The sequence below is a fragment of the Hermetia illucens genome, chromosome 6 (genome assembly GCF_905115235.1).
Source record: "Hermetia illucens chromosome 6, iHerIll2.2.curated.20191125, whole genome shotgun sequence".
NCBI classification, from domain to species: Eukaryota; Metazoa; Arthropoda; class Insecta; order Diptera; family Stratiomyidae; genus Hermetia; species Hermetia illucens.
In genome coordinates, this window is record NC_051854.1 from 29,653,472 (window position 1) to 29,669,502 (window position 16,031).

Below are 16,031 nucleotides of genomic sequence, written 5' to 3' on the forward strand. Positions count from 1 at the left end.
AAGCAGGTAAGAAAGATTAACCAGCTGGATGCTTATGAAAGCTGGTTCATTAGCAAACAACCGGTTGACACTAGGTTGAACTCAGATCGGGGTAACTGCTATTCCCCATTGTTTAAAAAACTATTTAAGAAAACTAAATGAAGCTCTTCTCGTTTCAGGAAAGATAGATTAGCTATTAGAATGTAATAAAATATTTATTCTTTTTCTTCGTATGTTTGTGGACCGCTTTCCGCGCAAACCTGGTACTTCCAACAACCATTTCGTGTGACCCTGCTAATTGAATAATCCGCAGTCCGTTATCATTTGTATTTTTGTGTAAGCTATGGGAGCCAACGTATCGCCTGAAGACGGGCTCCTTCCCTACTTGGCTGTTAAAATCCCCAAGTATGATTTTAATATCATATCTGGAACAGGCTTCGAGGGTTCGTTTTACTGCCTCGTAGAAGGTATCCTTCTCCAACTCTGCAGTCTCCTCTGAAGGGGCGTGATCGTTTATGAGGCTTATATTTCTAAACTTGCCTCGCGAGCGGAATTATATTGCGTATTTTTGTTGTGATGTTGATTGCCCAAAGACTATTAGTTTTGTTCCCTCCTAAATCGTTGAGCAACAGACCACAGTTAACGTTAAGCCTCAAACTCTTTCTGAGGATCTATTTTAAATTATAACGATTAGTTAACTACTCCCTATTAAAAAAAAATATAAAGTTAGGTAGTCTCCAAGAGTACATTGCCTTCAACACCAAAAGCCAAAGCTTTCATCCTCTTCTTAAAAAATCTCTATCAACGGTTACTAAAGCTTCAAGGATTCCCTTATTTTCGTCGATATTTAAAATAAATGTCAATTTACTGCAAAGACCCTTCTGTAGACTTGAGACCTAACTCTCTACAAAACACTTTAGTCGAATGGAGAAGTGAGTCTTCGATAGGAACTCGAAAATTCCTTTTCCTTGACTGCTTGACCTCCTCCAATTTGTTTCATTTCCGCTCTGAAAATCTCTGGAGATTGCGGACTATTCCAATTTTACAATAGCACTCGTTGTTGACTGTCTCGATTGTACACATATCCAATGCTGCAGAGTCTACATCTCCAAAAATTCCATGACACTTAGCTTGTGCTTCAATATAACACAAATATCTCAGACTCCAGACTACATATACTTCAGTACACTTCTGGCTGCATTCCAGTTTATCTTTCATGAGCTCAAGAGGTGCTGGTTCATACTATTGACAGGAAAAGTTTTGTCCTGTCTGCAAGTTAAAAGATATATTAGCAGATTATTATGTCACGGTACTAAACAGTTTGCCGCATTTTCTCCCTCTTCCCAGGCATATTGACACATATTGGCTAGTGTAGGCCAGCTGCTATGCAAATATAATACAGCGCGAGGCAAGGGAAAAAGGGTAAGAGGCGACTAGAGTAACTCCATTTAGAAATTCCAATTGAACCAGCCTTATTTAATCTTCATTCTCGAGTTCTTTCTATGCTCTTACAACATGATTTTTTGGCAATTTACAATTTTTACTGTAAGGGTGAGTTTCAGTGTTATAGTGAATGCTCTGCCTTAAGTAGCTACGTTGAAGAAATTAAAGGAATAATAGTTCCTAGCACTCAGGCTTCATATCTTAAATCTTTAGTACAAGTACCATCCCTTAGTAGGTGTATTTAGATAGTTTCTTTCCGATGTCGTTTGAAGGCTTTTTAGAAAGTAAGAAAAAGGATAAGAGCATCTCCTAAAGGCGGAGAAACTGCATATATCTAATTGGAGGGGACTTTTTCGAGGTATAATTTTTTTTAAATGTGACGAAGCCAGACAGCTGCATATGCAATGGAGGGCACTTCGTTTCTTCCCCATTTTTAAGGTTTTGTTTGCTACACGCACTATTCTCAGAAACGGCTATACCGATTGACATGAAATTTAGTGAAAAGTGAATATAGTCATGTTGAGCATCAAATGAAAGGTCTCGATTAGCACTTTCCGATGCCAGTCTTAGTTTTGTCATTCCTTGAAAAGGCGGGGAGTACGGGGGGTCGAAAGTAATGTTTTCTTTAACAGAACCGAAAAATCTGAAAGAAATCATGAAGCTGCCTCTATACAGTGTACATACTTTCCATACCGATATCTGCTCAAATTAAGTTAACAATAGTATATTAGTATTATATATTTTTGGAGAAATTGACTAGACACCCCCCTCAGGTTTATCCTATGGTTATAAAAATGTGCAACAATATAGATTATAGTATGAAGCATATTGTCCTCAATTTTGATCAGTCGTACTATTACTGACAAAGTTACAGTAGCTCAAAGTTATCTTTACCGTTACCCCAAGTACTAAATACAAATATCACACTAAAGTAAGACGGGCTACGTGCAAATGGGATAGTTCTGCACTCAAATATACTCACACAAGAAACAAACAAAACCTTCCATACCTGAAACGTCCAGCTTCCGGTTTCCCCACTCGTTTTCCATGTTAGGGCTTACGACTTGACTTAAGATTCAAGTTTTCATGCGCTATTCTTACGGGGCAATATAAATACTTTTTTTTCAAACTTTTCACACATTTAGGTGAAGTTTTCAGAGCAGGTGTTACAGTGAATAGATCTATTGGTGTTGATTCCACCAGTTCAATTAACTTGGTAGTCCCTTGACTGAGGTAGAAGAGGAGCTATTTTTCAACATAAGACTTTCAAAGTTTCCAAGGTATTAACAATTTTCTAATGAGTAACAACAGCTTATAATTACACGGCCACTCTTCAGTTATATATTTTGAAGGAACAGCTCTGCCATCAGGAATGAAAACAGCCAACTCAGAACTAAATGCTTACATCCCATATTCATCGCCTATTCAAAATACGGATTAAGAAAAACCGGGGAAGAGACTGCAGCAACCAAACTGCGGAGGTAAGGGCTAGTAGGCAGGATATTTCAGTACAGCGTAAATATATATATAGATGAGGTCATCACGAAATACAAGAGGCCTTGGGAATGGAATTCGACCTTATCGAACTTCAGCAATCGGCGAATAAAATGCCTAGAAAAGCCTACGATTTGACCACTATTATCAGCCTAAAAATGGAGATAGTATCCGAATTGCTGGCAGTGTGGGAGTGAAAATATGGCATGTTAAGCGTCAATTTAGAGAGTGAGTGGTACTGAAGCGATTCGACAAATGCGTTGCCATATAGCGAAAACATGTACCAGCGTGAGTGGCTGATTGAAACAGTGCAGAAAATGCAGAGCAGAGAGGTGCGTTAATAAGCAAGCAAGGCAAGGAAATTCCATACTGTGCAAATAACGACATTTTGCAAATCAGGACCATCAGCTTTATGAGTGTGCGAGACCAAATCTTTCAGGAAGTAATGGAACGGCAAGGGCGCCAAAAGGAATCCCAATGTGCAGCACTAAACCGAATATGGCCAGAAACTGAGTGGTCTTATACTCGACGAGGGACGATATGAAATGATGGCAGGAGACTTCAACTGGTGGTCTTTTGAGTAGTGCAGTCAAATGACGAATATCAGGAGACGCGTTTTGATCGAAGCATTTGCGTAGCTGAAGCGGTACACACAAATACTAATAGCTTATACACTTTCTGAGATAGGCGTAACATCTATAATACAGTTGACATACGTGCGTTCCACGTTAGCCATAAGAGTCGCTTTACATGCTAGTGAGTAATATACTCATCACACCATCTACATTATAATCAAAGAGGAACCGAACTCCAAAAAGAGCTCTCACAAAATGCCGGCTGTCCAAATGAACGAAGAGTATGGCCATATGATAACTTACTCAGATTATCTAAAAGGTCAAGGGAGCAAGTGATGCCACTATGTCCAGAAGCCGAATGTTCGGCAATAGGTTATCCAACTGTTAGTGAAACAATGGAACCGTAATGCTATCGACCGCAAACTTTCCAAGTTGCTATGCAAGGATGCCGGCATCAACTTACAGGGTTTACAATTTCTTTAATTCTTTTTTCACCGCAGATAAAGCAGAACGTAGTCAAGCAAATGCGAGATACCCTTAGTTGGCAAGAACAAATGTCAGACAAAATCAGGACAGGTTTGACTGGCATCTGCAACACAGCTTAACTTATTCGACAACTCTTTCGAGGAAAGAAGCAAAATTCCTAATTCCTAATTGATTACAGTTGCTGCGAGCACTCAATAAGCGCCCCAAAAGCTATGGAGAAGATGAAGGAGACATATCTATCTATAACAGAGTGTCATTTCTGAAATGAATTATACTGTTTGGGCGCGTTAGATATTAGAAACATATGCAATTCCGCCAGCTGGAATCGAGTTAGAGGCGGGGTTGATAGAAAATTAAGAACACTCTCTGCTGCGAGGCGGGTGAGACAGAGAGTACATTGTCCATGTGAGAGTACCACAAAGCTCGAGGCTGGGGCTCTGGGTTCTATGCTACGAAATGTGATGTATAAAGGCACTCCTTTATCGTGCTTTCTATCGAAAAGGAAGCTGCGATTGTGTGTTTTACTGATTACTTGACTTGAAGACTTACGCTGCGGAGTGCTGAACTGAAAGGCCCGAATTTGGCGAAGCTGGTTCAAACAGGTGGCATGCCGTACCGCGTATCTGATCCTGACTGACTGATGTCAGATATAAGATGTAGGGTGTAAGGTATGAGATACGGTATCTTCGCGGCTATTTCCTGATAGAAATGAAAAATATTAAGATAGGCAGAACATATGTTGCTACAAGAACAGATATTACTGTTTCTAGGCTTCCTCCTTCCTAAATTTCCAACTTCCGCCTACGACCATAAGCTCATGAAAGAAAGAAGAAAAAATCCATCTATTTCAAAAGAAATTGAGAGAACCACAAAGAAAAGATACCCAGCTACGAATTCCTGTGTACCAACCAATATCTATTCCTCTTAGCTTCTTTAAACCGAATCGAAAAACAAATCGGGAAACCAAAAGCTGGACGCTTCAGACATGAAAGGCTTTGTGTATTTTTATATAAAAATGTTTGAGTGCACATTTGTTCCATTATTCTAATCGATGAGCGATACCATGACCGTCCGGTTGTGGAAAAAATCCGGCTCAATAGGTTACGGTGGGCGGGTCATTTAATCCGTATGGATGAGGATGATCCAGCCCGGAAAGTCTATAAGGGCAGTATCTATGGTAGAAAAAGAAGACGAGGCAGATCCTGCCTAAGATGGAGCGATGGCATAGGTCAGGACGCCAGACAGCTTTTAGGGATATCGAATTGGTGGACCTCGGCGCAAAACCGGGATGTCTAGAGTTCCTTATTAAGGCAGGCCTAGACCGGATACCGGTTGTTAACCCGTTAATGATGATGATTCTATTCTATATTCTATTTAGATGGTTTAGTTTACTGGGGGAGCCGCAGCTCCGAACACTCAGCCCATTATTAGGCCCCCCTATCCCTGTAAATTACCTATTCAATTGTTTCCCGCCTACGGCATTCGCAGGCTTTAGCAAATCTGAGAACATTCTCCAGAGGCAGAGAGTGTGAGATCTGAGGAAGCCGGGCAGCTGGATAAAAAGTGCAGGGCCGTCTCCTCTTACTCCTCGCATTGGCTGCACATAGCCGAAACTACGACCCTAATCTTTTCCATATGGTAGTTTAAGGAGCAGTATTACGTTAAAAGCCCCACTAGGGTTTTCATACCCCACTTCTTAATGGACAACAAAAATGCCGCTCTGGCGAACCTAGGTGCTTATACAAGGATTTTCGCCTGCCGGCAAGCGTTTAAATTTCTCCACTCGGCTGCGTGAAACCTTGTAACCTCGGCAAGCCAGTCTGTCAACCTCCTCATTACCAGTGATGTTTCAGTGCCCCGGCACCCACATTAGGAATGGTTCATTCAGTCGACCAAGTTTCAGCCGCACCTGATGACAACTCTACATCAACTGGCTTGATATGTCGTTGCTGTTTAGTGCTGATAATGCTATATCGGTATAGTATCGGAGTCTAGGTGCCGTATATTGGTAGCTGTGTGATTTTTTCAGATTTTTCGGTTGGGTAGGGTTTTTTCGCGAAAGAAATGATCACTTTTCAGACGACGGCCTTCCCCCTTCTGCATTAAATGTCAGGATTGAGTCCAGTTTTGAAAAGTACTAATCGATACCTTTCGTTTGATATTCTTATATCCGGTGAAAAAATGCAAGTACGGATACCCCTCTTAAATTCCACGTAGAACGATGTAGCTCACTGCGTAAAGGTGTTCATAACTCCCACTTTCCCACCAAATTTGGTGTCAATCGGTACAACAGTTTCTGAGAAAAATTCATATGACAGACAGACAATAAACCGACTTTAATAAGGTTCTGATCAGGATTCAATCGCGAGGCTTTCAAATCCCCAACCAGCGTATAAAGCCACCGTTGTTTTGGCCAGCTTTTTGGTCGCTTACCATCGACTTCGATGTTCAGATCACCCTATATGGAGAAATCGGAATCGGAATGAACGGATTCTGCAACGACGGACCTGGCAACGAAAACAGACAAAGGATTTAAGCATTTTCTCATGAAAGTGCGCTTCCTGTAGAGACAAGGAACTACCAAGCAGGTAGCCAATACCCTGTCCCAATATAAGGCTGTAACAGCACTACAAGAGATGCGCTTGGCGGGAATCAGATTCCTGGAGAAGATCTACTACACCATATGTTATGGTGGTCATTTAGTAAACCATGCGACCACCAAGTTCAACATCGACCGCTTGTATGGTCGAACGGTAGATGCACCTAGTAAAACAACTAGAAATATCAGGGAGCATTGGGTTGCCAGAAAAAATCCTCGTTTCTTCTCTTTAGTCGGAAACGTCCCGAAGGGGTATCATAAGATCTAGCTGACTACGGAATCAGGGATTGACTGATAGCAAACATGTTGCGCTTAAACACCGGTACCATGCGGAATCTTGGGAAGTTCAGCGCAGTGTGTGCCATAATTAAAAGGAATTTGTTATTGCGTTGGTGTAGACAGCAGAATGATTTCAGAAGTGTATACTGTATGACGAATGAACTTGCATGTGCTCGCAAATCCTTCGATTGTCCTGTGAAAGTCCACCCGTTTTGAGTGTGAAAGGATCTATGGACGGCGGAACATTGATATTCAAATCGACAGCCAAGCGGCTACTAAGGCACTGAGGTCCTACCACTTAAATCCTAAACTGGTATGGTAATGTCTTAACAGACTGAGGACGCTCAGCTCGTTCAGTAAAGTCTAGATACTGTGGGCACTAGGCGATATTGGGTTAGAAGGCAATGAAATAACGGACGAGCCGGCCAGAAAAGGAGCAGCGACGCCACTATATGAGCCAGAGACATTCTGTCTAATCGGAAATGGGTTCATGGCTACGACATTGAAAAAGGAATGGCTGAAGGAACTTTGCAGAACGGACTGACTAGGAATAGAATGGGGATACAAACCTAAGCGCTCGAAAAATGGTTTAAACCTCACCAAGAAAAGCCTCCAGATCATAGTGGGAATACGCACTGGTCACTGCAGACCAAAATATCATCTGGCGAAGCTAAAGATATCTACGGGCAATGTTAAGTGGTGAAATCGAAATGTGTAAAAAGCTAAAACTGAGACAAAATATGAGCTCTATATCTCTCACTTATTTCGTATTCGGAATGTGCAATGAGAGTTAAGGTGTCTCCGACTCATTGATTATCAATGCGCAATCGGATGAAAACTATGTAATTACATAATTGTCGTGGAAGAGGTTTAGTTAAACGTGTAGGACGAGCATGGTAACACGCAATTAGTAGACGTACTAACTTGTTGCCATAGCTTGCAATCCTACACAAATGAGAAAATTGGGAACAGATCTCGACGGAGATCTTCCAATAATACATGTGTGTGGTGAATATGTGTGTGTGAAAACAGGTTTAGCTTGAAACCCTTCCACTTGTCCAGTTTTACGCTTTAAGATAAGAAAGGATCTCAATCGGAGATACGCGGTGGAACGATAACATAGGAGATGATAGAAGAGGAAAGATCTCGGTCGAATAGATACGACCCGAGTAAGAAATAAAAGACAAAGTGACGAAATTATTTTGTGTTTTAATATTTGAGCGTTTAAGTACTTTACATTTGGTCCTTCGAGCCGGATATATCGCATCGGCAATAAACAATTTGCAATCGTGTAATCGAATAAACTAATAAGAGTCAATGAGGTGTCGGTTGCGGTTAAATAATTATTGAATGTTTGTGTATTGAATAAATTTGGTGAATTCCTAAATTTTGTCGGAAATTTACTTTCATGTTGGGAACTGACCAAGTCTTGTAATTTGTTGTCTCGGGAGTGCGTGCCAAATTCGAAGACGACAGAAAATTACGAAAGGACGGCGTGCGAAACTGCTGCCGCGGATTGTGAAATAGCGTGACAACTGCAATTATGCCCCTATCGTTGCAGCCTCGGAACTGTCATGGGCTAAAATCAGTGATGGAAGTGATTTTGCAATGAAAAAACAAAGTCTCATCGAAAATTTTACTGTGAAGATTAACGCGCAGGAGGCATCTTCCGTATCTATGGTGGATATCTTTCGTGGCCGAGGAACACGTAGTCTTGTTGCGAAGTTGTGCAGCGCTATAAAAGTAGTTGTGTCTCAGCACCGTGTTTGTTTCAGTTTACTGTGAGTGTTATCTGCGGGCCGTTAGTCCGTGAATATTCGTGAATCCCATTGAAATCGGTGTAGTTTTGTTTGTTGTTGTCGGTTTGTTGTTGTTTTGCCGGCAGCCAGCCCATCGCGATGGCAACGATTGTTTAGATTGCGGTTTCTAGCAATGTTAGGTCGGCAGGCGCATGCATATTTCTTGCTTTTGCTCGGCATCTGGATTCAATTTCTATCGTTAGTGATCCGCCGGTTGGTGACCTTGATTTCCACCCAAGCGACGCTTCTCGCCCAGGCAGAGGTCTCCATGAAGCAAGCCCAGAGTGCTACCACCGCTGCTCGCAGTCTCTTCGAACAGAAAGCAAAGTCGAGTGACGCGGAAGAGGTCAAGTCAGAGGCAGCAGAAGAGCATACATATGTGTCTATGGTGTTTTGTTTCTTTCGCGGCCTGATGTCCGTTGGAGGGTGGACGATACCAATTTGGAAAACCCGGAAAACAAAATGATTTCAGGAAGAGTATAGTCGACAAAGTGGTCAACAACAATTTAAATTTAATTTACTTTTTAGTTGGAATGTTTCAACGATTAAATTATATTTCCAGATAGGCAACTATTATTTGCTTGCGTGTGTGTATCAAATCATGTTAGCAGAAGAGGAGGAGCTACAACCGAACGATATATTGATTGTGAAATTGCCAAGAATCGTGCTGTCTAATAAAAGTAGGCTGAATCGTGCGAGATTTTGTTGGTGCCAATTTTCTCGCAGATCGCATTTGTGGTGAAGTTCCTTCCGCTATGTTGGATCCTTGCAGCGGCAACGGACTAAAAAAAAAAAAAAGGGGGGTTCTGTATTCAGGTCGTTCTCTCCTTTATGTATATATTGTTGATGTATGTTGACTCCTGTTAATTTTTTGTTCGACGTCGTATGATTTTGTGAATTTTTAGAAGAGAATAGATTAACAGGAGTAACTGCTTCAAAATATCGTTTTCGACTATATAGAAATCAGCCATACAATTCGTAATTAAATAACAATAGGATTCCACATATTTAGATATCAACCCAGTTTTATTTAATTCTTATTTAAGTAGAGAGAACCATGCTAGATACTAACTTCAACTGATAGTTTTTCTCTCAATTAATCTTGATATCTGTTTATATGCACACAAGCACCATAGTACATTGTTGAAAATCAAATCAATGCAAATTAAATCAACAATATCGAACACATTCAACCCAAATGATCTATTAATGTATACATTTTCTGAAATTATAAATTAACACTTAAGAATGTTTCAAGTTGTTAGTAATTCAGCCGGGACCCTATTATCCCTATTTGTTTCATATTTCCATATTTGGTGCATTGAATATTTATCATGAAAGATGTTGGTGCCAATAATCCCATTGGATCAGATATCATTGAGATCTCGCTTAACATCTTTCTGTTGATCATGGTAATAACAATTAGGAAAGCCAAAATACTCATGCAAGGCATTCCATGATGGCGCTAAGTACTTTTGGATGACTTTTTGATTTAAAATCCCATATGTGAAATGCTCTTTACTATTTCATAAGAGTTCAAAAATCACTAGCGTAATTCAAGTTTCTTTGGAATACTTTTTATTTTATTTTTTGTTTTTGTTAATAGCTCCATGAATATGCTTCTGCTGCTAAATCGTCTATATAAGGACAAGAAATTATAATGTGCGGTTCTAGGGGGCATTTCTTTTTGTTTGAATAGCAAGCGATTGTAAACATTGCAGCGCCCACGGTAAATGTCAATAATTCAAAAATTTTGGGCCTAATGGCAAATAATTATTCAATGACTACTAGAATGCAGGATGCATTAAAACCACCCTTCGGTTTAATTGCTGCTGAAGGGCTCCATGATGTGAGAAAGGATATTCAGTAATATCATTTTGATGCAATGCTAATCGCATCCATTTTAAATTTAAATATTTCATTATTCATTCTAAATAACGTATATTCAATTCAATATTTGGTGGCAATCTTTGTTCTAATCTCAGCTGTTGAGTTGGTGATTCTTCTCCAAATCAAACTGGCTCTTTGTGGTCAAAGAATATTGTGAAGCGCTTGGGCAGACTACCCTTGAGCTTTAAAATAGCAAAGTCTTGATTACTTGAACAACATAAAACATTTAATTTGTGGAACATCACTTACATGTACAAATTTTCCTTATATTGTAAAATTCTTACTTATGTTCATAAAAAATTCTGTATTGTGCCTTTGTCAAGGTTCTGCTCCCATCAATTTTCCATAAATGAGCAATATTGTGTGAAAGAATGTTAACCTTTATTATACAAAAGAATTTGAATAACTGGCGAATGAGGAACAGAATAGGAGAAGTCAATTTGTGTTTGCAATATTCGCGAATTTCATTTGTATACATGATTAAGTTTGATAACTTATACACAAATTGCTGTGAGTCAACTTTATAATGTAGACGATTTGGATAGTTTGGATACATTTCATAATTCTAAAGACTAGGAATCTCCTCTGTAATTAATCAATTAATTTTTTCTTTTCGTTGAAATAATGCTGAACAGTGGATCTGCCTTCGTTGGTTCTCAGAAAAGTTCTCTAAGGAATAATTTTATTTGATTATTCTTTTATTAAAATCAGTTAAAACTTCTAATTGAGTGCCTTAACATAATGAAGTGTTATTAATTAAGCAGATAATAATTTGAAGTCTAACTCATGATCTGAAGATTTCATTATGTTTGGCTAATATGATTCCATTGAGTCGAATAAAATCCGAAGTATTGCGAAAATATATTTATATTAATAATATAGTAGCACTTTGAATATTTCTAATCCTGACCAAAGGTACGAATATTCTACAAGCACAAGGCAAATCCAGCTGATTATATTAGTAGAGGTATGTACCAATACCAATAAGGTTAATTAAAAATAAAATGTGGTACAATGGTCCAGATTTTTTGAAAGACTTTTCAGTCTTGGATTTTATATAAGGTGGTAAAATTTCGTAAAAGCAAAGTTGACTCACACTGAAAAAAAGTAATTCAAGTTCAACAAAATTGATAATTTAGAGTTTTTAAAGAAGTACTCTTCCTTTTCAAAGACAAAAAGGATTCTAGTTTACATTTTGAGATTTTTCATAGCTTTGAAAATGTCGATTTAATTTTTAATTTTGAGCAAGCTAAGAATCGTGGAAGTGAAACTAATAAAATACATGCAACAACAAGTATTTTCGAACGTATTAAGTGAATTAGAAAAAGGAAAAGATCTTAAAGCATTCTTTTTTACTTCTTTGTGATCAGAATAAAACAGTTAGAGTTGAAGGAAAGATATATGATTATATAGAGAATTTAAAGTTGAACTTACAATCAAATCATGGGCAATTTGCTTGAAATCATGTAAGACCAAGTAGGATTTCCTCGGTTATGAATGTAAATCATCAAATTACTGCCTGATGCCTTTTTGCGACATTCAAAGATTTATCGGTAACCGAGGATTCTCCTTGAGACTATGTTGAACTAATGAAGCTAACTCTATACTATATATAACTATATACTATACTATGAATGAGATACCTTAAAAGCATATAATACAATTCCCTAAATTTTGTATGAAATAGAATGAAATGTAATTCCCAATCGGTGGGTTGTTGAAAAGAAAATATTAGACCGGTGAAAATGTATTTCAGAACAAAAAATATGATATGATCTGTTTGTTTATTCAAGACGAATTACGCCATTTCAAACGGTTCAAACGAATTGACTATATTGACGCTATGTGTTTTTAATGAGTGATTCCCTAAAACTATATATGTACTTAAGTAGATGAAAATATTGAATACTCAGATCTATGTGCAACAATAAGTTAAATACGCAAATCCTTAAAAAATGAACAAATTGGCGAAAAGATATTTAATTTGAATAATTAAATTAAATTAAAAAAAAACAAGGCAATATTGAATTAGATAATATCACTATTGCAAAAGATCAATTCCCGCAGCAGTAAAAATAGCAAATATAAATATTCGATCAATTTTTCAAATGAATAGCGGCACTGCTGCCCGGGGAATATGTTAAGTGGTGAAATCGAAATGTGTAAAAAGCTAAAACTGAGACAAAATATGAGCTCTATATCTCTCACTTATTTCGTATTCGGAATGTGCAATGAGAGTTAAGGTGTCTCCGACTCATTGATTATCAATGCGCAATCGGATGAAAACTATGTAATTACATAATTGTCGTGGAAGAGGTTTAGTTAAACGTGTAGGACGAGCATGGTAACACGCAATTAGTAGACGTACTAACTTGTTGCCATAGCTTGCAATCCTACACAAATGAGAAAATTGGGAACAGATCTCGACGGAGATCTTCCAATAATACATGTGTGTGGTGAATATGTGTGTGTGAAAACAGGTTTAGCTTGAAACCCTTCCACTTGTCCAGTTTTACGCTTTAAGATAAGAAAGGATCTCAATCGGAGATACGCGGTGGAACGATAACATAGGAGATGATAGAAGAGGAAAGATCTCGGTCGAATAGATACGACCCGAGTAAGAAATAAAAGACAAAGTGACGAAATTATTTTGTGTTTTAATATTTGAGCGTTTAAGTACTTTACAGGCAATGTCTAAGATTCTGTGAAGAGAGTGTTGAAACCTCTACATATGTTCTGGGACAGTGTCCGGCACTTATGCAAAGTAGGTTCTGGCACCTGGGAGAGTACTTAATGCCAGATACCAGGTTAAAACGTTTGGAAATAGGGAACATAATGTCGGTTATAGGTTTAAAAGCCACACTATAGTTTATAGGTATGCTATAACCAACAAAGGGGCACAATAGTTCTCTTAGGAGTAATGCGACATCCCTTGAGCATATTATTAAGTGTCATAGAATAGCTGAAGGAAAGTGTGGATATTGGGAAAATTCCTTGCAAGAATTGCAGAATGAATCCCAAAACAAACAAAAATGGCGCATAGGTGTGGTTAACTTTGACATTTTATGATCAGTCATGCAACAACCCTACATGCACATATAAGGACCTCTAACAAATGGAACAAAATGAAGTTTACCAACTAATTTGTTGGTTTTCCTTACTTGAAATGCTAATAATTGGATAGTAATAATTGAATCCTTTTGATGGCACGTTCAAAAATTAAAAAAATCAAATTAAATATTGTTGGCTTTCAATTTCAGAGGAGATTAAAACTCACTGTGACCATTGATGTTTCCTCCATTGAACTTTCATCACCAAGTATTCTATATGCAATTAGTATTAAGCCTTATTTAAACTTGTATTGTAATTCGAATAAAATAATTTGAAAGTTATAATCGATTAAGGAATTTCCCCTCCAACTTATAAACCTATGCCAACACCAAAATATAAACAAATAAATAGCATGAATTTCAGGATAATTATCCTCCTCTTCCCGCGCCTACATTATTTTACTTTCAAAACTTTTGACTTCCAAATGGGTGCATCGATGCGAGCATAAAAAAATATCCGAATTTCGTAAAAAGGACAAAGATCTATTCTAGTTATGACAAACTGAGCAAATTGAATGGGTACAATTTCGTCAGAGGGAGCAAATAATACTAATCCATAACCTCATACCCTCAATGACACATCCTTACCAGCAACCGAAGTTCTTCCGGCCGAAAAATTCTCAGAATTTTTGTTGCCGGAAACATCCTTCGGGATGCGCTTGCTTCCGATTTCTCCTTATTAATAGTCTGAACTACCACCGCACATCCCCAATATTTCACATAATACCCTGTGAATACCAATCTCTCGAAAGTAAGTAATTCTGTTGCACCACATTCCAGCAGCAAATCAACTGCATTTTAAAAGCCGGTCCTTGGAAAAGCCGCACCTGTGTCGATCGGAGTCAGGAGGGCAAGGGAATTGGTCGCGGGGGTTCGTTGGTGAAAAGAGCATTCCTCATCCAAATAGTGTCTTGTTTCCGCACGTCATTGTCCGGCCCAACGCCACCACCGGCTTTACACAATCGTTGGGAAGATATCGGCACTGAAAGGAGGACATTCGCGAACCACCATATGTGATGAAGAAAAAAGCGAAGAACAAAAATCACCCTTCCACTATCGGCATTTCACGGCGGCGGCATATTGTCGTCGTCGCCGTCACCCCTGTCGCTGTATGGGTGACTTCACTAGCATATGTACGTACACGCGCACCACTACTCTGGCCCTGATCGGTTTTCTACTGCAGTGAAGTCATATGACCACAAAGGAAGGGATTTTTGTGGAGCGGCGGGGGCTCATTCGAGGCCGGACATGAGGAGATCGAGAACACCCAAGGACCCAAACTTGTCGAGATCCAACAAACTAAATCTAGGAAGCTGTAATGGGGAAAAATCCTGGAAAATTGTATCCTTACCTTGTCGACGGGCATTGATGGGCACGCTCTACACAAATTCCAAAATGAACCGATCATAAGGATTCGCTTTCGTCTTTTGCAGCTCCAGTCGCGAGAAAATTGTAAGTTTCGACAAGTTTTACGAACTAGGCCGAATTAAGGACGTGTGATTTCCGAGAATTTCCTTCGGAGGAATTGAATGCAATCAATTCAATTCGATCCTGTGCAGCTCAACTGGACTTGGGACTCAATCACGATTCGTCCTCGACTCGATCTCGACCTGAGCAGATGGGGTCGAAATGGGGTGCTTCCGTTGCTTTCGTCTCTCTCAATTTGGTAACTTCTAGCAATTTTCGCAAAAGCAGGACCGAACAAAGACGACCAAGTGGAAATTCACACTTTCCTGCTGCATCTTACAATGGCTGGATCGAATCGGATTTGAAATCTTTTTCACGAATCTTACAACGCGGTTTACTAAAATTAATTGAATGCAGCACTTTCCGCCTGAACCCGTTCACTAAATCAATTTGGAATGTTGGACTTTTTTTCCGGAAACTGATACGGAAGAGTGGTTTGCCGTGTAGTTTTTCACCGACTTCACGAAGCGACTGACTGACTTTCGCTGGTTGAAGAAAGGGGAAATCAATACTTTTGTGGAAGGAAATAGCACTGAGGTTGCGCAGGACTTGCTTCAATGAAGTTCATGTACTATGGCTGCAAATATGCCAGCAAATCCTTGGATGATGGCAAGCGGTGGCGGTAAATTCAAATAGTTGTATGATTTTTTAGATTTTAGATTTCTAGTCCTCATTACCAGCCTACGAATGGCTATTTGGCTATTTAGATAATGTTATTTTTACGAAGCTGTACTTTTCCATTGCAGACTACTAATATCAACTTAAAGCTAAAACCAAAATAAAATGTCTACAAAAACTTATTTTATTAATTAGTGATAATAATAGCATATAATTGTATAAGTATTATACTCGAATGGGGGAAACCCTGGCTAGTTAACGTGAGGGGTAAGTTAGCCTTGTTAGCGTTGTT

At 38.9% G+C, this 16,031-nt stretch overlaps 1 protein-coding gene across 8 annotated transcripts in view; it reads right to left on the reverse strand.

The window, feature by feature from the left end:
- Positions 1-15,583, reverse strand: part of LOC119660590 (serine/arginine repetitive matrix protein 2) — a 187,048-nt gene extending 171,465 nt beyond the window's left edge. For all 8 annotated transcript variants that reach the window (XR_005250455.1, XM_038069260.1, XM_038069264.1 and 5 more), the window contains exon 1: positions 15,006-15,583. Coding sequence is in view for 7 of the 8 variants with exons in the window: in XM_038069260.1 (XP_037925188.1) it covers positions 15,006-15,062 (57 nt within the window). In the remaining variant the exon portion in view is untranslated. The remainder of the gene's footprint in view (positions 1-15,005) is intronic.
- Between the last annotated feature and the right edge of the window lie 448 nt (positions 15,584-16,031).